This window comes from Idiotropiscis lumnitzeri, chromosome 16 (genome assembly GCF_059441095.1).
Source record: "Idiotropiscis lumnitzeri isolate Australia: NSW breed Sydney's pygmy pipehorse chromosome 16, RoL_Ilum_1.0, whole genome shotgun sequence".
NCBI classification, from domain to species: Eukaryota; Metazoa; Chordata; class Actinopteri; order Syngnathiformes; family Syngnathidae; genus Idiotropiscis; species Idiotropiscis lumnitzeri.
This window is the reverse complement of record NC_142406.1, coordinates 1,768,748-1,795,510: the sequence shown is the minus strand read 5'-3', so window position 1 is coordinate 1,795,510 and position 26,763 is coordinate 1,768,748. Positions and strand designations below refer to the sequence as shown.

Here is a 26,763-nt window from a genome sequence, read left to right as displayed (position 1 = left end):
TTTGTTTTTAAGCGACACCATTTGGGAACTCCACACACATGCACGCTAACTGGCCACACCATGTCCACACTGGTGTGTCGCGGCACAGTTATGCTGCCTAGACAGAGTGTGTTAAGCATCTGCTTTCGAATATAGGGCATTGCAACCGTGCCTGTGGATGGCGATGTGGTGGTAACCTGGGTTCCTCCATATGAGCCCTCTCCCACAATTTAAAAGCTGAGGTATAAATTATGTCAGATTATTACTCACAATCAATTAAGTTCCTCTCTGAAGTCTTTAGTTTATGTTTTCTTCAGTGTGACTTTGCATCCAAAGATGTGGCGCTTCTCCCTGCTTTGCTCCCTGGGCACTGTGTGAGTAAATCTGTTTTGACATAATTTCCGGATCTGAAATGTACATCCATCCGTTTACCAATCCGCTTCTCCTCACGAGGGTCGCAGGTGTGCTGGAGCCTTTCCCAGCTGTCTTTGAGCAGTATGCGGGGCGCATTCTGAACTGGTTGCAAGCCAGAGGGAGTTCCTACGCAGGCTGTGAAATAACATGCAAAGGGTCAATGGTGGGTGAATGAGGGCAATCAGTTGAAAACTACTTTTGAAACAAATATTCATGCTTCTCTCCATTTATGAATATGCAAATTACTATCACTGTAATTTGTATGATTTTTTTTTTCAAATTGATTTGGGTCTTGAACCAAACTTTTTGCAACTCCAATTAATAAAACTCCTAAGACTGACGATTATGCAGTATTTTGATTCAATCCACCCTAGTGGCTTTGGAGATGGCCGCTACCTTGAAGTCTTCAGGTTTTTAACAGAAAGATGATTACTGGTTCCTTTTGTTGATATCTAAGTCTGGGTCTAAGAGCCGTAAAGGTCTACTACTGGATTTAAACGAGTTTCGATGTTTACGTTTAAAGTAGTGTGCTTTCAAATTTGACTCTTTATCCCTTGCATGTTTGTTTAATAAAAAAATATTTGACCATGTAATCCTGCTATGAGAACCAAATACCTTAGATGCTTGCTTGCATGTCTTGTTTTTTGGTGGGGAAGCTCGGCAGTTATGTTTGGACTGTGAGTTTATGTTTTTTGTTTTTCTTTTTTCTGCTTGCGTTGTTCATGTTCATATGTTCCTTACATACAGTAAGTCGCTACTAGAAATTCCTGTTACTCCTTGACACTTTTTAGCTAAGGTAAGTGTTCACAGGTAAGTTAAGCAATTTTTTTTTAGCAATGCTCTTAGGGAGTAAGGTTCATGTTTCATGGTAGAGATTCAGATTCAGCATTACCTGAACAAGGTTCGATAACTTTTCAACATGTGAATTGCAACTTCCATCTCCCAAAGCTTTTCAGTAACCTTGCACGTGCTGTGTCCAGTGGCAGCGCATTGATGACCACATACCTGACTGACCAGGTAAAACGTGCGACTGGAACACAAATCTATTAATTTTCAAAGCGCAGCTCACACTTTTACTTAGGCCTTTTTAGTCAACCTGCTTTTTCTGTTACGATTTGATTAAAAGCTCCAATGTGACACTAATTGCTGAAAATCGCACTTTTATATGATCAAAGTTTAAAACATGGAGCGTATATGAGAAGATCTCAGGTTATGTGAATCAATGATGACATTTCCTTCTACCCCTATAGAGTGCACCTCACTGAAGGATTGTATTACGATTACTGGCATTAATTTAAACACTTACGGGACAGAACGTCGATTATTTAATTTAGCAGGTTCATATTTGCTGAATATGTTAAACATTGATTAAACAAGAAGCATTTATAAATAGAAACTAGAAGCACAGGTCACAAGAATGACTGGGATTGTAGTCCTGATGTTTACTGATTTATTATATTATTCGCATATGCTAAATTTATTCTACTTAGTTTTAATGTGTGAACTTTGTTGAAATTTTCAGTCGTGAGACAAACTTGCACATATCGCATTTCCATAACCTGCACTCACATTCACAGCAATTCATGGACAAATACGACAAAGCACATTCTCCACATTGGCTGTAGAGATGCAAACATACCGAATTTGGTACTGGAGGTGTCACAGGGACGCTATCGTAAAAAGGCATTCCGAAAGACATAACAATTTGAGGTTGGAGCACACACACACGCACATACAAACGCACACATGCACACCGACAAGATTACAGGGAAATGCCAGCACGAGAGACAAAGAGACTGCCCGCCGGAGAATTCCAGCCTTGGCGGGCCAGTCTTGGGGAGCAGACGTGAATCAACCTTCCAGACGATAACTAAACTGGAGAGGATCTTCCCTTGTACGTGGACCCGTGCCGTGGGAGGGAGCGAAGACGACCGATTCAACCTACGTTATCCTTGACATAAAAAAACTCCAATAAAATCTGAAACTGGGCTGAAAGATGCGCGCCATTTTTCGGCTGTGCTCGCCCGAGTACAGTTTCTCGTGAGATTAAGAAAAAGCTGCCCAGATATCTGTCTTTGTACTATTTCCTGAACTCCAGAAATCGAAGAAACTAAATATCGGAGCTTTAATCAGTTGTTGGGTCTTTATTTGAACCTTTTCTTCTTGAGTACAAAAAAACGAACTCGCATTGGAGTAAGTTTGGCTTTTAAGGTTCATTTACCAACTACTTTTTATTTTCCTCTGTGACTCAACTCCAACAATACGTATATAGTAGAGGTGTCAGAAAAACGCGTTATTAATGGTATTGCCATCGTGAACTGAACTCCCATCACAGCACATCCAGTTTAAAATACCATTTGATGGCCAAGCACACCCCTGATGCCAATTCTCCAGCCCCTTGTCGAACCCAGGCATCCATGGATAATTTGCGACAGAAACCGATGGATGGGTCAATTTAAAAGAGACTCACCGAAGCCATCGTTAAGTGGGTGGCCACTGCCTGTTCGGATCGTGGAGGACGAAGGTCTGGCTGAAATACTTCGCATTGCATCCAACGACTGCACTTACAAATTGTCCTCGAGATACACCATTGCAACCCGCATTCAAGACTTGCAGGAAGCGGAGAAGGCGGAAGCAGTCGCACTCGGTACCCTCGGTATGACAGCCCATTATTTTGACCCATTTCATTTGCACTTTGTTGGCATTTTATATTTCTTATATGACTCCAATTTGATCCCTTAGAAAGGCTGTTGAGATGCTGTTTTGAGTCAAATACTATGATTTGTTTTTTCAATTAAAAAAATTAAGTATTTGCATAAAAACAAAAAAATCAATTTAAAGGTATTGCAATTCAATAAAACATTGAATTATAGACATAATGTACAAAAAAATGGGAGGGATTTTTTTTTTTACAATGAATAAAATGTGCGATTAACTACGAGTTAATTATGAAAAATGCGATGAATTATAATTAAATATTTTAATCGCTTGACAGCACTAGTATACAGTACAAAATATAACAATTGAAATGCTTTTTAGTCAGTTAAATATTTTTTACAAAGTTTGAACCACGTAGTAGTTTAATATTAACATCCTATTTGGATGGGAAAGCTATAACACAGCCATGTCACGGCTCACTTCACCAAGTAGACGCTATTCCACTGCTCGACGCTCGGTGTAGGTACTAGATAGGGACGGATTGCTAGACGGGAGAGGCGGTCAAGATGGCGTCCTGGGCGGTGGATGCGTAGCGAGCTCCGAAACTATTCTGTATCACGTTAAAAAAAGGCGGATAAACCAGACTCGAGATATGTTATATTGCTATGTGAACCAAAAAAATAGCAGCTAACGTGGTTGTTAGTGTGAATTCGTCAAGGAGAAAAAGTTGCTAATTGACTGACTGCTAAATAGCAACTTTCGGGCCTTGATATCCACCAATAGATTGTGGCAGTGATGTCAGGAAAAAGAGATAGTAAACGTATCGACAAGAATATGTCTCTGTTGAGCCAGGAAATTGAAACATTTGATGGCTTGTGCGCACCGCTCTCCGAGTCACCACTCAGCAGTCCATCTGGGAAAAAACAATGTACGAAAGCAAAGGAGCACGAAGAGGTCTGCAGTGCGAATAAAATGGACTCTGAGCCCGTGAACCTCTCAAATGCTGACATTCTGAAAGCTGTCGTTGAACTGACGGCGCGTTTCACTGCTCTTGAGCTGAATTTGTCTCAAAATACAAAAGTCATCAATGAGATATGGGAGCACATGAACGGAATCGAGATAAGGGTAGAGAAGAATGAAGAAGACATAAGGAGCAACAAAATAAAGTTGGACACTGCTGGAGAACAAGTCTCAAGGGCTGCGGAGACAGAGTGAGGATGCGGAGCGCTACAGCCGGAGATGGAATCTACGCCTGTATGCGATGAAGGAGACGGTCACAGAGAATATTCGAAAAGAAGTATGCCGGCTCCTTGCAACACTTGCACCAGAAGATAAGGAGAAACTGGGCTTTCTTGTTGACATAGTTCACAGAGTTGGAGTCAGGCGCGAGGATGAAACTCGGCCCGTCGTCATTCAATTTACTATGAGATCTTTCAAAGACAAACTGTGGAGAACATCACGAGATCACAAGATCTTGAAAGAGAAGAAACTTATTGTCAAGGAGGATCTGACGCTCAGTCACAAGTTGCAACGAAACAAGCTTTGACCACTGGAGGAGGCTGCTAGGAGACAGGGGAAGCGGGCTGGCTTTTGTGGTCCCGACGCGTACATCGAGGGGAAGAAGGTGACGACGACCGACTGATGAAGATGTGTACCCAACTGGTTTCTTATCAAAGGTTCTCTCGTTAACAAGTTACACTGGTGATGATGTTTAACAGATCCTGGTTTACAATACAATTTTTTTTTTACAAGGTACTCGTAGTTGAAGCTCGAGCTACTGTTGGTTAGCGCATTTTATTTTTTTTCTATTTTTATCTCTATCTATATTTATTTGTTGTTGTTGACATTATTCAACGCTGATTTATGACAAAATTTGAGTTTAGTGCCTTAAGCTTATGTTCAACAAATGTCAGGGGGTTGCGCGATAAAACAAAGCGAAAAGCTGTATTCCTTTTTTGTAGACGCTATAATGTAAACTTAATTTTTTGACAAGAAACACACTCATGCAGCGATGATGAAAAGTTCTGGAAATCACAACGGGGGGGACCAATTATCTTTTTCGACTCAAATCACTCTGCTGGAGTTGCGGTTTTATTGAACAAGTTTAATGGGGACGTTTTGGAACATTGGCTCGATGTGGAGGGGAGATGGATCATTTTGGTTGTGAAAGTGGACAATATGACGTTTATTATTTGCAATGTTTATGGACCCAATAGATCTGGACAAGCAAAAGAGCTATTTCTAAACTTTCTCTTAAATTGGATAATCTAAAGGAAAAATACAAGGAATATATTTTTGTCATTGGTGGAGACTAAAATGACGCTCCAGATGAAGAAATGGATCGGTGGCCTCCAAGAACTCTTTCAAACTCTGGATTTCAACCCACTTTATTTTTATGTGACAAATGTGCTTTCGGATGATTGGAGATTCATGAACCCTGATGCCAGAGACTACACATGAACCAACATGAGTAGATCCGTTTAGTCAAGGATTGATCTTTGGTTGTTATCCACAAAAGGGTAACAGTATATATCTGACGTATCTCATGCCCATGCTCCGCTGTCTGAACATTTAAGATTGAAGGGTTCGAAAGAAAAGACAAATATTAGGGGGTATTGGAAGTTAAATAATAATATTTTGAAAGACAAACAATTTAAAGAAAGTGTAGAATTACTTGCTGAGGATATCTTTAATGCGAAAGAAATGTACCCAATCCAGAAATGGGAATTCTTTACATTTAAAGTGAGAGATTCTGCGATGAAAAGGCCTAAGGAAAACAAGAAGCCAAACACGAGTAAAGATGATCGTTTGTTGACCCAACTGCGACAGTTGAATTCCAAACAAATATTATCTGAAGACGAGAAAAGAGAGTTTCAAAATCTCAGTGACGGTTTAGATCATATGTATATTAATTTGGCCAAAGGTGCTTTTATCAGGTCCAGAACTAAGTGGTTAGAAGAAGGCGAAAGGAATTCAAGTTACTTTTTTGGTCTCGAAAAAAGAAATAGGCGACGCAATAACATTGTCTCTCTCAATATTAATGACACAATCAGTACAGACCCTGCTGAGATTTCAAAATGTGTTACTTCATCTTATGGCAAATATACACCTCAGTGTTTGACCAAGCAAAATGTGACACAATTATGGAGAAAATTGGCCAGTTTATTCCAAAAATATCTGCCCAATTTCAAGAAAATTGCGATAATGAGCTTTCTTGTGAAGAAATTACTGATGCTGTTCATTCGATGAAACGAATGAAGTCACCTGGATGTGATATAATTAAGGATGTTTTATTTCTTATGTACAAGGATTGCTTAAATCGAAAAGAAATGGCAACCACGCAGGATTTCATTAATACAATTATGCCTGTGGGCAATCCTTTTGTAACAGAAGAAAATTCTTTATGTGGGATTGGAAAGATTTTTGTTTTCATGAAGTCTTCAGAACTACAGAGATTTCCATTATGATCAAAAAGATCTGCAATTAAAGTTATGCCCATTATAGAGACTTTTACGCTCACAGAATTCGGAGAGTTTGATTGGCAATTTTGTTACTGAATAGTTACATCCAAGCCAAAATTTCAAACCTCCTACTTTCTTGAAAATATTGTTAGGAATAAAGGACCATAATGAATTTGGACATTGGAGACAGTTCTTGATGATATCAATTGGAACAGAGCTTGGTTATACCCCTTTAAATTCTGTATCTCAAATAAGTGCAAAGAAATTCATTTCAAAATCTTACACAATATCTATCCAAGTAAGGTAATTATTTCCAATTTTGTTGATATTAGTGCAACTTGTTCCTTTTGCCAAATTGATCCGGAAACCACCATTCACTTATTTTGTCGCTGCTCAGTTACATCTAAGTTTTGGAGTGATGTAAGGGACTTTATTTTGACAAACACCGGCAAATGTATAACGATTGAGTCTAAAGATAGCATAACTGTTTTGACTCTGAAGATGTATCACTCCGTTATGTGATGAATGTTACTAATTTACTTTTGGGGAAATTCCACATTCATAAGGCAAATTTATTTCATTCTTCTTCTCTTCTTTGTGTGTTTTTGTTTGAGATGTACTGTCCCTCGTGAAAAACAAGAAAAGTCTGCACACGTTGTCACACTTAGCTGAGACGTTTTCTGTCACCCCTGACCAAATTGGGAATGTGTTAAAGTGTTGAGTCCTTTGTTTTTTCAGATAAAATGTCAAATTACAGCGTAATTATTGTATTAGGTTGGTTGTATTGTTGTTGTATTTTTGTTGTTCTTGTTAATGTGCATTTCGTTCATACATTGTTCTGTTTCATTTGATTGTAAAAATGCTATTTTTGTGAGTTGTGCAAATGTTAAATAAAGCCATTAAAAAAATAACGAAAAATAATAGAGAAAATTGGGTTTGCTAGATGTGGAGGGGTCCTTCGGTAGCCTTCGCGTCTGCTGATGACCTTTGACTCCATTTTTGTCACCCCTGTTTGTTACATTTGTATGTTCTGAGTTACGAAATAATCACAATTAAAACAATAATAATAAAGTAGAACATTTACTGCTAATTTTGCGAGGATCATCCTTTTTTTTTTTTTTTCGTTTGGTGTCCTCTGCGTGCCTGTAGAAAACGTCACGTTAATGCTACGTTGCTTTGGGAATCAGACCGGTTAAGGGTCGGAGGAAAAATTTGGGAATGTTTTATTAAGAAATGTTTTACACTATATACAGACATTCTATTCCTACAATCTTGTAGCCTGAGTGAACCACTGGGCAAAGAAATATATTTGAAAATACGTGTTAACGTGTGGCGTCATTAGCAAGCGCGCAGCCTCCGAAGGATCCCGTCCACTTCTATCGACCCGTCCACATCTAGTACCTACACCGGCAACACAAGACGACGATACAAAACGGTTATATACTCATTTTATGAAGAGCTATGATGCAACAATGAAATATAAAGTAAACGTCTATATAATCACATTATAATGTTAATTTGTAAACCTTTACCCACCTGAAAAACAGGTTAAAGTGTGAGGTGGTGTAGAGCCAGCGACACTGCAGTCGGTTGTTCGCCAATTCTCATCGGCAATGAGGAAATGGCTGCGCGCATGCGCGATTGACGACCATCGCAGGTGTCGCAGGCTTACCACTCGGCTCACACTGCCATCTCCTGACCAAGTTGAATGATTGTCTGACACGCCAGAATATCAGAGGGGAAATAAAAATCAGTCTCAGATGTCTTGACAAAAAATTTTTTAAAAAACATACACCACTGTGATCACACACAGTGGGTATCACACAGTGCCGGTTGGGAGTATGACTGTACTTATAGGCTCAGTATAAAAAGTTTCAATGTTCTCGCAGAATCGAGGTTCAAAGCCATGTGCAGGCAACAATTCAAAAAGTAACTGATTTTCCAATTTATCAAAAGCCTTTTGAAAGTCAATGAAGAGGATGAATCCTTGGTCTTCTATCCATCCATCCATCCATTATCTGTACCGCTTGTCCTCACAAGGGTCGCGGGGCTGCTGGAGTCTATCCCAGCTATCATCGGGCAGTAGGCGGGGGACACCCTGAACTGGTTGCCAGACAATTGCAGGGCACACAGAAACAAACAACCATTCACGCTCACATTCATAATCAATCAGCCTGCCATGCATGTATTTGGAATGTGGGAGGAAACCGGAGTACCTGGAGGAAATCAACGCAGGCACGGGAAGAGCATGCAAACTCCACAGAGGATGGCCGGAGCCGGGATTGAACCCACGACCGATGCTGTCTCTCACTGTGAGGCCATCGTGCTAACCAGTCGTCCACCGTGCCACCCTGGTCTTCTATCTCATCATAATAATCTAAGAGGTCTTTAACGAATTTGATGTCAATTTGAATTGATCTTTTGTTTACAAAGCCCGATTGTGTTTCACAGATAATTAGTATTTAATTTCTTAAAGTCTGTCATTATATGTGTATGTTTGTCGCTTGTAGTTATTATTTAGAAGTACAATGCTTTCATAGCTTTGGATTTTTGTCCAGTTTCGGGATTAGAGCGATCATACCTTGTTTCGTTCTCGTTAATAGGATTAGATTATTGATTGTTCCCTTAAAAACTTGAAAAAGTATGTTCCTATGTGATTTCCAGAAGTGTCTGTAAAAGTTGCCAGCTAAGCCATCTGTCCCTGGTGAGCGGTCTAGTTTTAAACACATAAAATAGCCTTATCAACCCTTACGAAAAAGAAGTTTATCTAAGTATACTGCAAGTATACTTGTTTTATACTAAAACATAGGCAGTATACTTTAAGTGTACTTAAAAATACTAGGTTTTATAAACTTCACAGAAGTATGCTTAAAAATACTTGGCTTGTACTGAAAAGTATACAGAAAAGTCCAAGATAAAATTTTACTTACATGGAAGCTTAAAGTATACTCGTTCCTTCTGTAAAGTACACAGGAAAAATACAAGGTTATAAGGACATTAATACTGCGACTTACATCTATATGAAAGCATATATTGTACTCTACCACAAAGTGCGAATACTTAGCCCTGTCCATATTGGTCGTTTCCGATTCATGTTTGCATTAACGTTAGAAGAACAAACATGTTTTTCACTATACTGAAAAGCAGTTGGCTTTAAGTTGTACATGTTGAACATTATAGTGCTGTAGTTTTCAGGTTTACAATTGCGCCGTAAATGTGCTCAACTGCATTCTTTATATACATTAAAAACACACAAAAAGATTCAGAAACATTTGACTTGACTTGATTAATCCAGGTTTTAGTCCCTTTCATAAGGATTTGGCAGTGGCGTCATATACACAGCATCATGTGTTTCAACAAGACATTTCAGGCCAGACAGCTGAAATTATTTCCATTCTTTTAACATCATATGTAGCGTCGGTTGAAATAATGAAGCTTTACTGGTGGTCCGAAGTTTCTCCTTTTATTCCTTTTGTCTCGTACACACAAAACCTCTTACACCTGGCGCTAAAAAATAAACAAACATGACGCCACGAGTTTCAATTCTCTCTATACATGCAAAGTGCACTTAATTAAACGCATATTCAAATCAGAAATCTGTAGACCGATAAACACAAATATTCACCTTATTGACACTTTCAACCGGGCTAAGTATCTTTAAATTATCAATCTTGTCGTCGGAGAATCCTTTTTTTCTTTCTTCCGAATCGTCTTGATACGGACTGTCAAACAGCATCCATTCAGTAGTTATCCACTTCCGTGTTCCTTCAAAGTAAAACTTCCGCCCAACAGGAAGTAAAAAAAAAAAGTCTGGTACAGTGAACCCTCGCTACTTCACGCTTCACCTTTCGCTTCAGTGCTTCGCGGGTCTAAAAAATATTCGGGGCATTGTAGTTTCGCCGAGCGGCACAAGGGGGCGCTGGAGCGGTTAGGGAAGAGGAGAGTGGACGAAGAAGAGAGTGGACGAAGAAGAGCATGTTCCCCCGGGCACGATTTGGGGCGACGTTTTGCGCGGTTCGGACCGTACCAGAGCTCCGGCCAGCGTGCGTGGCAGTTAAGCCGTAGAGGAGCACCTTCCCCGGGCACGGGCGCGGCGACATTTCGCTTCGCTCGGGACCGTGCAAGAGCTCCGGAGGAGACCGGCCGGCGTGCGTGGCAGTTAAGCCGAAGAGGAACAACTTCCGCCCGGGCATGAGCGGAGCGCGAGGCTGTCAGTTATGAATGAATAAATAAATAAATGAAGAATGCCACCTTTCATTTCACAGGGCACACCGAACGGCGTACCAGCAGGTAAAAGTCGAAGTAATTAAATAAATACAAAAATAATGGCTGGGGAATAAAAAAATAAGTTTTAATAATAATTTGTTTTGTTTTTTTGTTATAACATGAATTTCACTCTCTCTCTCTCTCTACCCGTATATATATATATATATATATATTTTATTTATTTTTTTGAGCATTTTTGAAGGTGCGCCGCTACTTCGCACTTTTTTTTTTTTTTAACATTTTTTAAGGTGCGCCGCTACTTCGCGGATTTTCAGTTTTCGCGGGTGGTCTCGGTCCCCATTAACCGCGATAACCGAGGGTTCACTGTATTGCAAAACAAATTCGCTAATAGGCCCATAGTCCTTTACACCATATATGAATGTACTTTTCACATTGATCTGTGAGTTTGTACATACTGGGTTAACTGATTTAGTAAGAGCCTCAACTAAAACGCAACATAGTTTGGCACATGAACAAAATGCAGAAAACGGATGTGAACATGCTTGTTTGAAAACAACCAGATCTTTGATGAAACAAAATGTGCCATCTTTCAAGCATATAGCACTATTGTACCTCTTCTTCAGTCTGTCGTAGTTTTGACTGCGATATAAAACTCCATTGATCAAAAACCGGTTATAAAACCAGAAGCAGTTGTTTAGATTTGCACAAAAACCGAGTGGTCTAAGGCGCCGCGTTCAGGACCCAGTCTCCCCAGGAGGCCTGGGTTCGAATCTTGATTTCCCCATTGTGGGACTAATAAAGGGAATATTATTCTTATTATTATTATTAAAACATCTCCGATCTGATCCCAAATTATCGTGTCTTTTTGCAATGACGTCCTAGTGAGCCCTCCATGGCCAATTCGTAGTGTCTGCAGCTCTCAAGCCCATGTGCCAAATGTGCTTTATCATATTTGTTCTGTCTATGAGTAAGTGTGCGCTGTAAATGTGAGTGTTGGTCATGAAAATACTATGTGCGTGCGTTGTCTACAAAGGAAAATTCGACACAGTTTAACTAAGTAATATCAATCTAGCATATGAGAAATATATGATAATCAGGAAATATCATCCAATCCAAGTCTATACTGTTCACGGTCCTTCTAGTCAAGTCAATTTTATTTGTATAGCCCTTAATCACAGACAGTATAAAAGGGCTTCTAGTTCCATTTGATAAATGCTTCTTGTTTAATCAATGTTTAACACCTGCCATTAATATGAACCTGCTTTTATTTACTGATTGACATTCCGTCACGTTAATGTTTAAAATAATAACACTAACCGTAATACAATACTTCAGTATGCAATGTTTTTTTTCACCATCCTCTATCCCTTTGAACTTTCCTTCCATACATTTGATCAAATTTTCCTTGTAGTTGCAAAGGTTTAAGGTCATTGTCTGAGATTGTAGGACACAAAGCAATTGCAAGTTTGTCTTTTATCTTTTCTTCTTCAATAGTTTTTCTTTTTAAATTGCTCAGTATACAAAATTGAATATTGACGAATTTAATATGTCAAAAATTCAAATTTTTGGGTACATTACTCAAATGATTCATTTTCAAGGGTGTTTTTTATAAGGTCCTCAATGCCTTGACAAAAATCGAAACACAGAGGATTTTCCGGTATCCATTTTTTTCTGGCAGGTTTTGGGAGAGGCGTTACGTGAAGGTAATACAGTGAACCCCCGGTTATCGCGGTTAATGGGGACCGAGACCACCCGCGAAATCTGAAAATCCGCGAAGTAGCGTCGCACCTTAAAAAACAAACAAAAAAAAAAAAAACACCGTGTGTATATATACTTCGCACCTATATATATATATATGTATATATATATATATATATATATATATATATACTGGAAGAGAGGGAGAGAGTGAAATTCATGTTATAACAAAAAAACAAATTATTATTAAAACTTATTATTTTTTTATTCCCCAGCCATTATTTTTGTATTTATTCAATTACTTCTTTTTGTATTTATTTAATTACTTCGACTTTTACCTGCTGGTATGCCGTCCGGTGTGCCCTGTGAATGTTATGATCCTCCAGCAGTACTGGAGGATTGAACAGGACTCTCCAAACGCAGACACGGGAAAAAAGGTGGTGATACAAAGATAGTGTAGCGACTTTGTAAATAGTTCAAGGGTTCTGTGTTTTCCTCTTTTCTGTGGAGGCTGTGAAGGCAGCAGGGGAGTGAACGTTATGTTGTTGTCGTTGTGTTGCTCTCTCTCTGATCGGCGTGGTTGCGGCCAACAGCAGCCGTTTTTGGCTTAATAATAAAAGCGTTCGCTGATGGACAAATTGGCCTGATTTATTATACAACGTTACAATATTTATTATAATCACAATATAGTCAGTGTAATCAGCGCGTCTCGCAGCAGCTGATGGCATGGCGTGAGACGATCGCTGGAGGAACGCCCACACAGCTGAAAAAACAAAAACACACGCGGCATGACAGGCACGGATCATGATAGTGAAATGAAAGGTGGCATTCTTCATTTATTTATTTATTCATTCATAACTGACAGCCTCGCTCTCCGCCGTTGCCCGGGCGAAAGGTGCTCCTATTCGGCTTAACTACCACGCACGCCGGCCGGTCTCCTTCGGAGCTCACGCACGGTGTCCGATCGTGTCCGTCGCCACCAATCGTGTCCGGGGGAACCTGCTCTTCTTCGGCCACTCTCCTCTTCGGCGCACGCCGGCCGTCTAACCGCTTCAGCGCCCCCTTGTGCCGCTCGGCGAAACTACAATGCTCCCGAATATTTTTTAGACCCGCGAAGCACTGAACCCACGAAAGGTGAACCGCGAAGTAGCGGGGGTTCACTGTATTTCACATTTGGAAATTTGATTGCGTACATCATCAAAATTAACCAGCAATCTAGTCTGGACTTTGCTGAACAATCTAGTTTGAACCAGCTATATTGTCTTTTATCTGGATTTCTTTGTCTGCCATGGGTCAATAAGATTTAAGAAGTCATAGTAATGGGACAATGTACATTTTAGGTGTAGAGAATTATACTTGCTGGGAAATCTGTCGAGCCATTCGTCTTTAACCATATTCCAGTCGCCTCCTAAAATAATGTTTTCTGATACTTCAACTCCAAATAAAATATGTATCACTTCTTTTATTTTAGAGAGGAGACTTATTTTGTGCTATGCTGCAATGACCATAAATATTCCCCAGATCAGATCATCAGATATAGTAGTAATTATTTTGGCTTGATTATTGAATAGAATTGCTACACCAGCAGATGATGAAGTACCATGTGAAAAAAATATTTTGTCTCAAGATTAAGTTGTCCAAAAATGTTCATCCGTTTCATTCGAATGAGTTTCCTGGAGCAAAACAAATTGTGCTAGTTTGATTTTGCAGTATAGAAATAAGACCTTCCTTTTGATACTTTACCTTGGACATTGAGTATTCAACATTAATTGTTTCAAATGACATTTTAGTAACCTTGTCATTCACATCCACACCCACACACACCACATCATTAAAAATAAAAATTCATATCCTAAAAATGTGAAAGTTTGTGGATTCATTTTGGCGCTTCGCCTCGTCTCATGGGTTTCAGCTTTTATTTTTGATGGATAGTGAATAATACAGTTCAGCGCTTATTTAATTGACTCAATTAACTAACTATGCACCCTTATCAATCATTACTGTACAAAACTTAACATTTAGTATGTTAATATAGTATCTGTAACTCAATTACCAGTTCCGTGTGCAATTTCAATATTAAACAGTTATCTCAACAAAAAGCACAATCGGAAAAATGTTTATGCACAGTAAAACAGGTAAGCCATCTCTGGGTATTTTACAATTCAGTCTTCATGGGAAAACATTCAACAATTTGATTTTCTTGTTTAATACATAGTTCAGCACAGCAGGTGGCAGACGAGCACCTCAAAACGTCAGATGTCATCCGCCGACCACGAAAGAAGAATGTGATGGAGGTTCTCCCTCTTCTGTCGGTCAACCTGAGAATTATGTTCTTGAGGATAAAAGTTGGTGAGGGGGGGTTGTTTTCAGTCACTTGAATGTACGTATGAGGGGATTCATTTTTTTAATTGGCTGTTGTTTGACATTATTTTAGTTTATTTTATTAATTGTGTCATTAAATGGCTGTGGGGGTTGGAGGGTCACCTTCGTGTGTGGGGGTGTGAGCGTGTGTGGGGGTGTGTGCGCGTGTATGTGTGTTTCAAGGTCTCGTGCAAGGCGAGTGGCTCAATCCCGATGTAAGGAGCTGCTTCCCCAGCCGCGGCTGAGAAAGCAGTGTAGATGGAACCCTTTAACCGCGGACACAGGAGATGCAGCGTTTAACAGGATGTTTATTAGAACACAGGTACTTACAATGCAAATTGGCGTGGAGCCGACGAAGGACAACATAAAGCGCTGGAGGGCAAATCCACTCCAGGGGGGAAACGATATCGACAACAAAAAGAGCTTGCAACGCAAGAAAGGAGAACGAGAACGGAAATCGCTTGCCGCAAAAGGGCAAGGGGAGTCAATCAGAAATGAGCGAAGGGATCCGACGAGAGCAGGGCGCGATGCGTAGTCAATGGGCGTAACGAGGGTCATAACAAGAGGTTCGAGAAATCAATACAAGGCGTGGTACGTGGCGTGAGGCTTAAATACAGGGCGGCAATCAAGACATGACAGGATACAGCTGAGTGACCGGTGGGCGTGCCTCTCCGGCCGTGAAAACATGGCATGATGAAAATGCCGGGAGACACGCCCACGGGTCAGCTGAGAAAACAAAAACAGAGACCGAAAAACACGTGGCGAGACAGAGACGGATCATGACAGTACCCCCCCTTAACGGACGCCTCCTGGCGGACTACCTGGCTTGCCGGGGTGGCTATCATGGAAGTCTTTCATAAGAGTGGGGTCCATAATCCAGGAGCGGGGGACCCATTGGCGCTCCTCCGGTCCGTAGCCTTCCCAGTCTACCAGGTACTGCACACCCCGGCCCCTGCGCCTGGAGTCCAGAATCTCCCGCACCGTGTACACCGGACCTCCCTCGATGATCCTCGGCGGTGGAGGTGGGGCGGATGGAGGAAGCAGTGGGCAGGAGGAGGCGGGCTTGAGGAGGGACACGTGGAAGACGGGGTGGACCTTCATGGTAGTCGGGAGCTTGAGCTTGACCGCCACCGGGTTGATGACGGAGTCGACCTCGAACGGGCCCAAGAAGCGTGGACCCAGCTTGCGTGAGGAGCCTGCAAGGTTGAGATCGCGGGACGAGAGCCATACCTTGTCGCCCGAGTGGTAGGTCGGGGCCGGTCGGCGACGGCGGTCAGCGATCTGCCGGTTGCGTTCGGCGGTGCGGGACAAGGCCGCTCTGGCCTCCCGCCAGACATGGTGGGCGCGCTTGAGGTGCAGCTGGACGGAGGGTACCTCGACCATCCCCTCCTGGGACGGGAAGAGCGGGGGCTGGTAGCCGTAGGCCGCCATGAAGGGCGACTGTCCCGTGGCCGACGACACCAGAGTATTGTGGGCGTATTCCACCCAGGGCAAGTGGTCCGCCCATGACGATGGTCGGTCGCTGCATACGCACCGAAGTGTGGCCTCTAGGTCCTGGTTGGCCCTCTCGGACTGCCCGTTCGACTAGGGGTGGTACCCGGAGGACAGGCTTGACGTGGCCCCCAGCGCTCGGCAGAACAGCTTCCAGACCCGTGAGACGAACTGCGGGCCGCGGTCCGACACAAGGTCGGCAGGAATCCCATGGAGCCTGAAGACATGTAAAATCAGCAATTTAGCGGTTTCAAGAGCCGAGGGGAGTTTCGGCAGGGCGACGAAATGAGCGGACTTGGAAAAACGATCGACGACGGTGAGGATGACAGAGTTGCCCCTGGAGGGGGGCAGGCCGGTCACGAAGTCCAAGGCGATGTGTGACCAAGGTCGGGTAGGAATAGGTAATGGATGAAGTAGCCCTGCCGGCGGCTGGTGCGACGCCTTGCTCGTCGCGCAGGCGGGGCAGGCCTTGACATAGTCCTTGACGTCGGCCCTTAGCTCGGGCCACCAGAAGCGCTGGGCGACGAGGCCGAGGGTGCGGCGAACTCCGGGGTGACAGCCCACCCGGGAGGAGTGTCCCCACTTTAGTACCTCCCCGCGAAGCTGATCCGGCACGAACAACCGGCCCGCCGGGCATCCAGATGGTTCGCCGTCGCCTTCCTGTGCCCGCTGAATGCGTTGCTCGATTTCCCAGCGCAGGGATCCCACCAGGCGGTGGTCCGGGATGACGCTGTCCGGTTCCGCCTCCTCCGCCACGGGATCGTGGACTCTTGACAGGGCGTCGGACTTGAGGTTCTGGGAGCCGGGTCGGTAGGTCAGAACGTAGTCAAAGCGGCTGAGGAGCAAGGACCACCGTGCCAGGCGTGGACTTAGTCTCTTGACGGATCGGATATATGACAGGTTCTTGTGGTCGGTGTACACGGTGAACGGATGGGGCGCGCCCTCCAGCCAGTGGCGCCATTCCTGGAGGGCGATGACGACGGCCAGCAGCTCCCGGTTCCCCACGTCATAGTTGGCCTCGGCAGGGGTGAGGCGGCGAGAAAAGAAGGCGCAGGGGTGGAGCCTCTGGTCGACCGGGGAGCGCTGGGACAGCACCGCCCCCACCCCTGAATCAGACGCGTCTACTTCTACCATGAAAGGGAGATCGGGGTTAGCATGGTGTAAAACGGGCGGGTTAGTGAAAGCTTTCTTGAGGGCCGAAAACGCGTCTTCAGCAGCCCGATCCCACGCAAAGCCCGTCTTGGTGGATGTGAGGCGCGTAAGGGGTAGCGCTCGGCGGCTGTAGTCCTGAATAAAGCGTCGATAGAAATTAGCGAACCCGAGAAAACGTTGGAGCTGTTTACGGTTTGTGGGTGTCGGCCAATCCACCACAGCGCTTATCTTGGCCGGATCGGCCTTAAGCTGCCCCTCCTCTACTATGAAGCCCAAAAATTGAACCGAGCGTGCGTGAAACTCGCACTTCTCCGCTTTCACGTATAGGCGGTTCTGGAGAAGGCGCTGTAACACGGCCCGGACGTGGTGCTGGTGCTCCTCGATGGAGCGAGAGAAAATCAAGATATCGTCGAGGTAGACGAAACACGAGACGTTTAACATGTCGCGGAGCACGTCGTTAATTAAATTCGGCGGGGGCGTTGGTCAACCCAAAAGGCATGACCCGGTACTCGAAGTGCCCTATGGGGGTTTTGAACGCGGTCTTCCACTCGTCCCCCTCCCTAATGCGCACTAAATGGTAGGCACTGCGCAGATCTAATTTTGTGAACACCGTGGCGGATTGCAGCGGGCGAAAGCGGAGTCGAGCAGCGGGAGAGGGTACCGGTTCTTTACCGTGATTTCGTTTAACCCCTTGTAATCTACACATGGGCGTAATGTCTTATCCTTCTTTGGAACGAAGAAGAAGCCCGAGCCTACCGGGGACTTCGACGGCCTAATCAGCCCTGCCGCAAGGGACTCGGAAATATACGCCTTCATCGCAGCTTGCTCCGGCTGAGAGAGCTTATATGGGCGCGCCGATGGGAGGGGCGCGCCGGGCACCAAATCTATGGCGCAGTCGTACGGGCGGTGGGGAGGCAGGGACTGGGCCCTATCTTTACTAAAAAACCCCCGGAGGTCGTGGTAGACTCGGGGCACGTTATCGAGACAGATCACCTCGGGGGTTGAGGACCGGGGGCTCGGCCCCTCCTCCGCCGCGCGTAAGCAATTTGCGTGACAATGGGGGCTCCAGTTGTCGATAGACAACCGGTCCCAATCGATGACGGGTCGGTGGCGACGTAACCAGGGTAGACAGAGAACGATGGGGGCCGCTCTGGACGGCATAACAAAAACCGCCCGCCTCTCTACGTGGTTGCCTAGGACTCTTAACGTAAGTGGGGGGGTTACCTGCCTGATCTCCGCCAGGAGCTGCCCGTCGAGGTCACAGACCCTCTTGGGCTTCGCGAGAGTTTCTACCGTGCAACCTAACTTGGCGACCAACCCGGGGTCAATAAAGCAGTCGTCGGCGCCGGAGTCCACTAACGACTGGACGCTATACCGGGCGCCCGGAGCGATTACCTCTCCACTCAACTCAATTCTCTTAGGTGCTTCGGGCTCCGTATCCCCCCGATCGGTAGGGAGATCGTCGGCGACCTCCCCCTGAGGGGAGGGAGGATCGGGTGGCACGGCGGACGACTTACAGAGTTCCTTGGGGGTTGCCGGCGGAGAGCCGCGTGGGGGGCGTGCCGGGCAGGAGGACACGCGGTGACCAGACGTGCCGCAGTAGAAACACGATCCGGAACGCAGACGTCTTTGGCGCTCCGTCGAATCCAGCCGGCCCCCTCCCAGCTGCATTGGCTCGTCGGCGGGGCGAAAGGCGGCGACCGGATGACGCGCCGCCTCGGTGCGCGGCTGCTCAGCTCCCCTCTCCTGGCGTCTCTCTCGCAGGCGATTGTCCAAGCGGATTGCCAAGGAGATGAGCTCCTCCAGGGAGGAGGAGTCCTCGCGAACGGCGAGCTCGTCCTTCAGGGCCGTATTGAGTCCGCGGCGGAACAAAGTCCGTAAGGCAACGTCATTAAATCCGCTCTCCGCCGCGCAAATGCGGAAGGCGATCGAGTAGTCAGCAACGGATCGGCTGCCCTGGGTGCAGTCGAGGAGTTCCCCCCCCGCCGCCCTCCCCTGAACTGGGTGGTGGAAAACCCGCTCGAATTCCTCCAGGAAAGCGGGAAAGGAGGAACGAAGATCGGACCGGGCATTGCTCAGGCGCTGGCTTGGCCGGTCAACAGGCTCATCATGAATGCCACCTTGGCGCTGTCGTGAGCATAGGTGATTGGTTGCTGATCGAAGATCAGACGGCACTGGTGAATAAATTGCGCGCAAGTGCCGGGCTCCCCTCCGTAGCGAGGGGGGTGTGGTAAATTTGGCTCCCGTCCGAAAAAGGCGGTTGGGGAGGCTCCGGCCGCGAGAACCGTCGGATCGGGGGTTTCGCCGGTCCACGGCAGGAGGCTACCAAGGTGGGTGTCGAGAATCTCGAGGCGGTGGGACAGCTGGCCGACGACGCTGCGGAGCTCCGCGAGTTCCGCCGACTGCTGCCCCACCATCTCTCCTTGACTGGCCAAGGCTCTATACACTCTCGCTGCGTCCGCAGGGTCCATGGTGGTCGGATTATTCTGTAAGGAGCTGCTTCCCCAGCCGCGGCTGAGAAAGCAGTGTAGATGGAACCCTTTAACCGCGGACACAGGAGATGCAGCGTTTAACAGGATGTTTATTAGAACACAGGTACTTACAATGCAAATTGGCGTGGAGCCGACGAAGGACAACATAAAGCGCTGGAGGGCAAATCCACTCCAGGGGGGAAACGATATCGACAACAAAAAGAGCTTGCAACGCAAGAAAGGAGAACGAGAACGGAAATCGCTTGCCGCAAAAGGGCAAGGGGAGTCAATCAGAAACGAGCGAAGGGATCCGACGAGAGCAGGGCGCGATGCGTAGTCAATGGGCGTAACAAGGGTCATAACAAGAGGTTCGAGAAATCAATACAAGGCGTGGTACGTGGCGTGAGGCTTAAATACAGGGCGGCAATCAAGACATGACAGGTTACAGCTGAGTGACCGGTGGGCGTACCTCTCCGGCCGTGAAAACATGGCATGATGAAAATGCCGGGAGACACGCCCACGGGTCAGCTGAGAAAACAAAAACAGAGACCGAAAAACACGTGGCGAGACAGAGACGGATCATGACACCCGATACCCACACTACACTCTCATGACGTATGTACGGCGTACAAGTGTTTGAGAGCACAGCCAAAGCATATTGCCGACAATTCTTTTAGGATTTGACCAACATACCATGAAACTGGCGATGTTCGGTGGAATTCTTGCGTCGGTGACGAAAAAACGAGTCTCTTCAAGTGTACATATCAAATTATTACATAATTTATCAGTTGTATGTGTGTAATTTCGATTAATGTTTAAAGTCATCCACTTGTTTTGTCCAAGTGCAGCTACCGTACTTGGCGACCTTTTGCATATGCTGCAGATCGATTAGGCGCCGCAAATGGTTCAAATGGAGCCATAGCTCCTATCAGTGGGAAGGCCGTCCCTGAGTTTTTACTTGACTTCTTCATTACTTAAGTTTGAATGTCACTTTAAACTGAAGAATTGTTATTTAAAAAACAAAAACGTGCCGCCATTCTCGATGACATCAGAGACGGAAGTCGATTACGTCACACGCATAGTCCCAATTTTGCAATATTGGTACGCTTGTAACCTGTGCTCTCTGACACCACGTGTACACTTCAACAAGGTACATATGATGTCGAGTGTTTATTTCGATTGGGCCATTCTTTGTCGCGGTCTTCTCTCTGACTAAATAACTAGAATAGAAAGCACATTTTTGAAAATGAAAATATAAAACAAAAACGCTCTTTAAAAAATTAAAACCAATGTCAAGTCAAGTCAAGTCAATTTTATTTGTATAGCCCTTAATCACAGACAGTCTCAAAGGGCTTTACATAGCCACAATCGACATCCCCAATCTTAACCCCCAGGAGGGCAAGGAAAAACTCACAAAACCTCATTAGGGGAAAAGTGAGAAACCTTGAGAAGGGACCACAGATGGGGGAATCCCCCTTCCAGGATGACCAGGCTGCAATGGATGCCAACTGGGCAACATTTGACACATACAATGATGCTATGCAATAATAGATGAGATAATATAAGAGTCAATTGAATGAAGTGCTGCAGGAAGATGACTTCAGTGGAGTGGGTCCTCATCCAGGGCCGTAATATCCATGGCAGCATATCCGAAGATGAGCCTTCGATCTTGTACCGGTCAGTTGGTGTAAATTCAGTTAGCCACTTCCAAGTGAATCGCCATCACCTAATTCGGGGAATTGGGAACAGAAAAGAAAGAACAGAAATAGCAAACAGGCCAACAAGTAGTTCAATGAAGTGCTGAAATATAAGGAAATCAGAAAAGGCGCTGCATGAAGACGACTTCGGCAGAGCAGGTCCCTTCCCGGTTCGTCAGTGCCTTAATCTTCAAAGCATGTCCCCATCACCTAATTCCCAAGCAGGGGAAGGAGGGGGCAGAAAAGAGAAGAAGCGGCAGTAAACAGGCCAACAAATAATTAAATTAGATGCTAAAGTATATAAATAAATTGATCAAATGTCGCGCTGCAGGAAGACGACATCACTGGAACAGGTGCATGCCCAGTTGGTCAATGCCTTAAACTTCCTAGTGGGTCACCGTCACCTAATCCCCCAGCCGGGGGAAAAGGGGGCAGAAAAGAAAACAAAAGAAAAAAAAAGCGGCAGTAAACAGGCCAACAAATATTTCAGCTAAATGCACAAGAGTATAAATGCGTCTTTAATAGTGTTTTGAACATTTCTACTGAGGTGGCGCCTCTAATATCTGAGGGTAGTGCATTCCAAAGCATTGGTGCCCGAATAGAGAACGCTCTAGAACCTGCGGACTTCTTTTTGGCTCGCGGGATCACTAAAAGACCAGCATTTTGTGAGCGAAGGTTTCGGGACGGAACATATGGTACCACGAGGTCAACGAGATAAGAAGGTGCTAAGCCGTGCAATATTTTAAAAGTAAGTAGCAGAACTTTAAAATCACATCTCAAGTGGACCGGAAGCCAATGCAAATTGGCTAATATCGGGGTAATATGATCAAACTTTCTCGTCTTAGTTAAGAGTCTAGCTGCTGCATTTTGAACTAACTGCAGACTTTTAATACTCGACATGGGGAGACCCGAGAACAAAGCGTTACAATAGTCGAGGCGAGACGTAACATGTAAATGAATTACAATTTCTGGGTCTTGTTATTGATGAAATCCATGCTGAGAAGTGCCAACAGAAAGTGTTAAGTGTATAATATGTGCAACTATTGGTATGCTTTATAAAACTAAGGATCTCCTAAAAAATTAATCGTAAATTATACTGTTCATTATTACTGCCCTCCGTTACTTATTGTGCGGAGATATGGTGAAATACATAGACAACAAATGCTTAGCCTATCTATAAGAAAAAAAGAGCCATACCAACATATCATCTTTGCAAATGATCTAGAACCAACCAATCCATCATTTGTCAAATTAAACACTGAAATTCTACGGCTTTGTCGAGTGTAAAACAGCACACGTGATGTAAAAAGCATACAATAACCATCTTTGCCCCAGTATTCAGAAGCGGTTCAAAATCCGAGAGGATGTTGAATAAACAGCCAATTTCCGTCACTCTTCATGTTTGTGAGAGTGAGACACTTCAATTAGAGTATCGCCAAATGGTATCGGCACATTATTTGTTCGTATTTGTCGATACCAGTGTTTTAATGGTGTATCGTATTGATACTGATACTAGTAGTGGTATCGGTACAATTCTATTAATTAGCTACGTAAGCTCCAACCGCAAGCCAGTAAATGTTGCTGAACCACTTTAGTAAACTCCACTATCTGCAATAGCAGCTGCACATTCCTGATCTGTTGATTCTGTATGTTCATCACTGACACCTGGTGGATGGTTAAAATCTTTGCAAGCAGCCTCAGCTGACATTTTATTCAATTACAAATACAATAAGTTCTGCATTGTTGTGGGGAGTTTTGTAGCAGTTGTGGTATGACTTAACCTTTGTCAATTTTTAAAATACCTTTGATGTCTTTGCTATGTAGACAGTGAAAAAATGTGAACGTGTGTCAAGTGCGATATTTTGATGACAACTAAATATGAGATTAATGATTAAATCATTTGAAAGTTCCATGGTTAACTACCAGGGATGTAAAGAACATCAGAAATCTATTTTATATCGATATAAACCGCTCAAAATATCCACCGATAAGAAATAAAATAATAGATTTTAATTGTTTCAAAACTTTCTCTTTCAGGATGACGACAAATCTCCTTATTGCAAAAGTGGTGGCCAAGAAGCTCCAGGTCCGGGCCAAAAATTGGTCCCTGACACCAAATGGCACCTTGGCCATGAATGGGGCCTACAATAATTTCACTGTTGCCCTCTGTGACGGGGCAAAAAATTACACCGTGTGTCTCTTTGACACACTGGCGGCCCTCGTCACAGAGGGCAACAGCTATGTCTTTGCGCATTTTGGATTTGGGGCGGGTCAAGACTCTTTTCTGCTTACCCGCCCCAAATCCAAAATATATGTGGGCCCCGTCGTCACCATCGATGCTGATATGGAGGCTGCGGCACGTGCGTTGGTATTCCCGGTCTCAACCTCATCATCTCCTCTGGAGGTCGCACAAATGGCTCCTGGGGAGATGGTGACCGTGGATGGGCACATAACCGACGTAAGTATATTTCACACATACACACCCACACACACACACATAGGCGCTCCAGAGGTAAGATGTGGGGAAAATATATTAACATTCCCTCAGAATAAACATTGCCTTCCAACCAGGGACAGTTTGGAGATATTTTTTCTTTTCTGGGGCTAAAGGGGGTTGCTTGGTTCAGATAGGGGCCTGAGGAAATATTTTGAAAATATATTTTAGAATATCACATAAATCACTTAAGTGGGGCCACACAGATTTCTGTTGGGGCTCATGGGTAGTTTCACGGGCGTCACGGTGGACAACTGGTTAGCACAATGGCCTCACCGTGCAGAGGTCGTGTGTTCGATTCCGGCTCCGGCCTTCCTGTGAGGAGTTTGCAAGTTCTCCCGTACCTATGTGGCCTTGCTCCGGGTACTTCGGTTTCCTCCCACATTCCAAAAACATGCATGGAAGGTTGATTGAACACTCTAAATTGCCCTGAGGAATGGGTGTGTGCGTGGATGATGGTTGATTGTCTATGCGTGCCGTGTGATTGGCTGGCAACCAGTTCAGGGTGTACCCCACCTACTGCCCGATGATAGCTGGGATAGGCTCCAGCAGCCCCCGTGACCCTTGTGAGGACAAGCGGTACTGATAATGGATGGATGGATGAGTAGTTTCAAAGTAGCAGTGCAACTCTGCATATTCTATAGTTTCTGGTTCCATTAAAAACTCGCTAAACATTTACACGCTTGCGCTAAACATCAATGCATATTGTGTTTGTGGATGGCTGCAGCACCACACAAGTGCACAGAGACATGGCAGAAATAAAAAAAAAAAGATAAATATCAAATCGAATCGTGCTTGAATGAATTGTTAATTCTCGACCAGAATGACATTGATGCATATAAAAACATGTGTTCCCTTGCATTAAGCATTGCAATATAACCCAGTTTTCTTTCTGTTTTGTTCTTCCGTGTCAGCCTCTGTCAGTTCTGTTCGCACACGCATCATTTGCGCAAACATACAAATGTTTTTTTTAGCTTTTTTTCTATTTGGTCCACATTAGATACGTCCAATTCGCATGGTGCGGCTACGTGGGGCCCCGCCTGTGCCCATGCGCAATGTGACCATAAAAAAAGTAAGTACATCATTTATAGTTTTCCTTTTTATGCATTTCAATTATACACCCTGAATATGCATTTTTCTAACTATTGCAGAACGATGTGGAGGTCAAGATAGGCATTTGGCGGGAGGCCAATTTGGTACATCTAGAGGTTGGCAATGGATATATTTTCACCCACTTAAAGGCCAAGATGAACCATATTGGGTTGACCCTCCACACGACCCAATTTTCGGAAATTACAGTGAGTAAATTAATGGCTCTTGGTCAATGGTACTCAAAAGGTCGCTACATATCTGTGGTGCCTGTACTAAGGCCCTTTTTAATTGTTGCATACAGGGAAGATGTCAACAGTTTACAACAATGAAGGCTGCATTCATAAATTAATTGTAGGAGTGTGTTTGCTGCCTCTCAAAACAGACTGACCATTAGTAGTTGTGGTGTCAAGATTAACTAATCAATTCAAATTAAACAACAACTATGCAAGTCAACAAGTAATCATCTCGAGCCATTGTTTAATTTAAAATTGTCCAAATCATCTGAATTCAGCCTACTAACAGTAATTATTCTCTGATTTCTTGAGTCCTTCATGAAAGCAGTAAGCAGTAGGTTAAGTAATACTCAGCCAAGTACAAAGTGCTGGATACAAGATTGTACTTTGTTATTTCCCCTCTTTGGTAAAAGTGGGTTCTAAATCACTAAAACTATTTTTCATCAACAGGGCTGCAACTCCACCGTTACGTTGAATATTTTGGGATTTGCAGTTATAAACGACCACATTGAGGTAGTGGACCTCAACGGGGACTCGACCTCCATTCCCATCAATGTCTGGAGGGAATGTTTTGAGGAGCCCCCAGCAATACCGCCAGCAGGGCTGGCTATTGAGGCTACCAAAACAAATGGCATTATAACACACATTCAGATATAATACACTCTTGCACACACACACACGCCCACACACTTCACATAAAATAAAAAGAAAACAAATGTCATTTTTCGAGTGTCACTTTATTTTAAATGTTATTAATGTGTCATGTATTCGTTTTTTTATTTCTTTTGCGTAAAAATGAAAAGTTTGAGGAATCATTTTGAGGCTAACCCTATTTTCATGGGTTTCAGCTTTGATTTTTGATGAATAGTGAATAATACAGTTTAGTGCTTATTTAATTGACTCCATTAGCAAACAATCTAACATTATCAGTCATTACTACACAAAAGGTAACGTTGAATATGTTCATCTCAGTATCGGGCCGTCAAGGCCTTCTCTGCTGGCCTAACATAATCAAGAAAAAATGATCTTATTCTCCACATTGATGTCATGTTCGATCCAAGCGTTGTCTTTTTAGGTGTGAGTTTTTATCCAATCAGAATTCCGCAAGTTATCTTTTGTTCAACTGCAAGTCATTGTTTTTGGGTAGCTGGATGGATAAAAGAATTTGGTCCATTTCTCATTTAATGAATGAACAAGGTATTTTTTAACTCATAGTGACTTCTGTGTTAAATACAAATTTCTGTGCTCAGCTAGTGAAGACAATAAAGTAATTAAAGCCATTCCAGCCCCCTTAAAAGCAATGACTCAACAACTGGTGGTGTATCAGAATGTGTC

General features: G+C 44.0%; 2 protein-coding genes and 1 long non-coding RNA gene across 3 annotated transcripts in view; 1 reads left to right on the top strand and 2 right to left on the bottom strand.

Annotated features, from left to right (window-relative positions):
* LOC148320832 (uncharacterized) overlaps positions 1-26,089 on the top strand; it is a 57,384-nt gene extending 31,295 nt beyond the window's left edge. The window contains exon 3 of the long non-coding RNA XR_015839389.1: positions 25,879-26,089. This is a non-coding gene — a long non-coding RNA (uncharacterized LOC148320832). The remainder of the gene's footprint in view (positions 1-25,878) is intronic.
* The window catches only part of LOC148320831 (uncharacterized), a 229,492-nt gene that overhangs the window by 185,355 nt on the left and 17,374 nt on the right, over positions 1-26,763 (bottom strand). The gene's annotated exons all lie outside the window — the stretch shown is intronic.
* LOC148320833 (uncharacterized) lies at positions 15,594-16,229 on the bottom strand. The gene has a single exon (XM_088319398.1). It carries the CDS (start codon positions 16,227-16,229, stop codon positions 15,594-15,596), a length of 636 nt encoding a protein of 211 aa, XP_088175524.1.

Bases quoted from the DNA above. Each gene is read 5' to 3' on its own strand.
- LOC148320833 (XM_088319398.1), bottom strand. From the start codon at position 16,229: ATGGCGGCCTACGGCTACCAGCCCCCGCTCTTCCCGTCCCAGGAGGGG.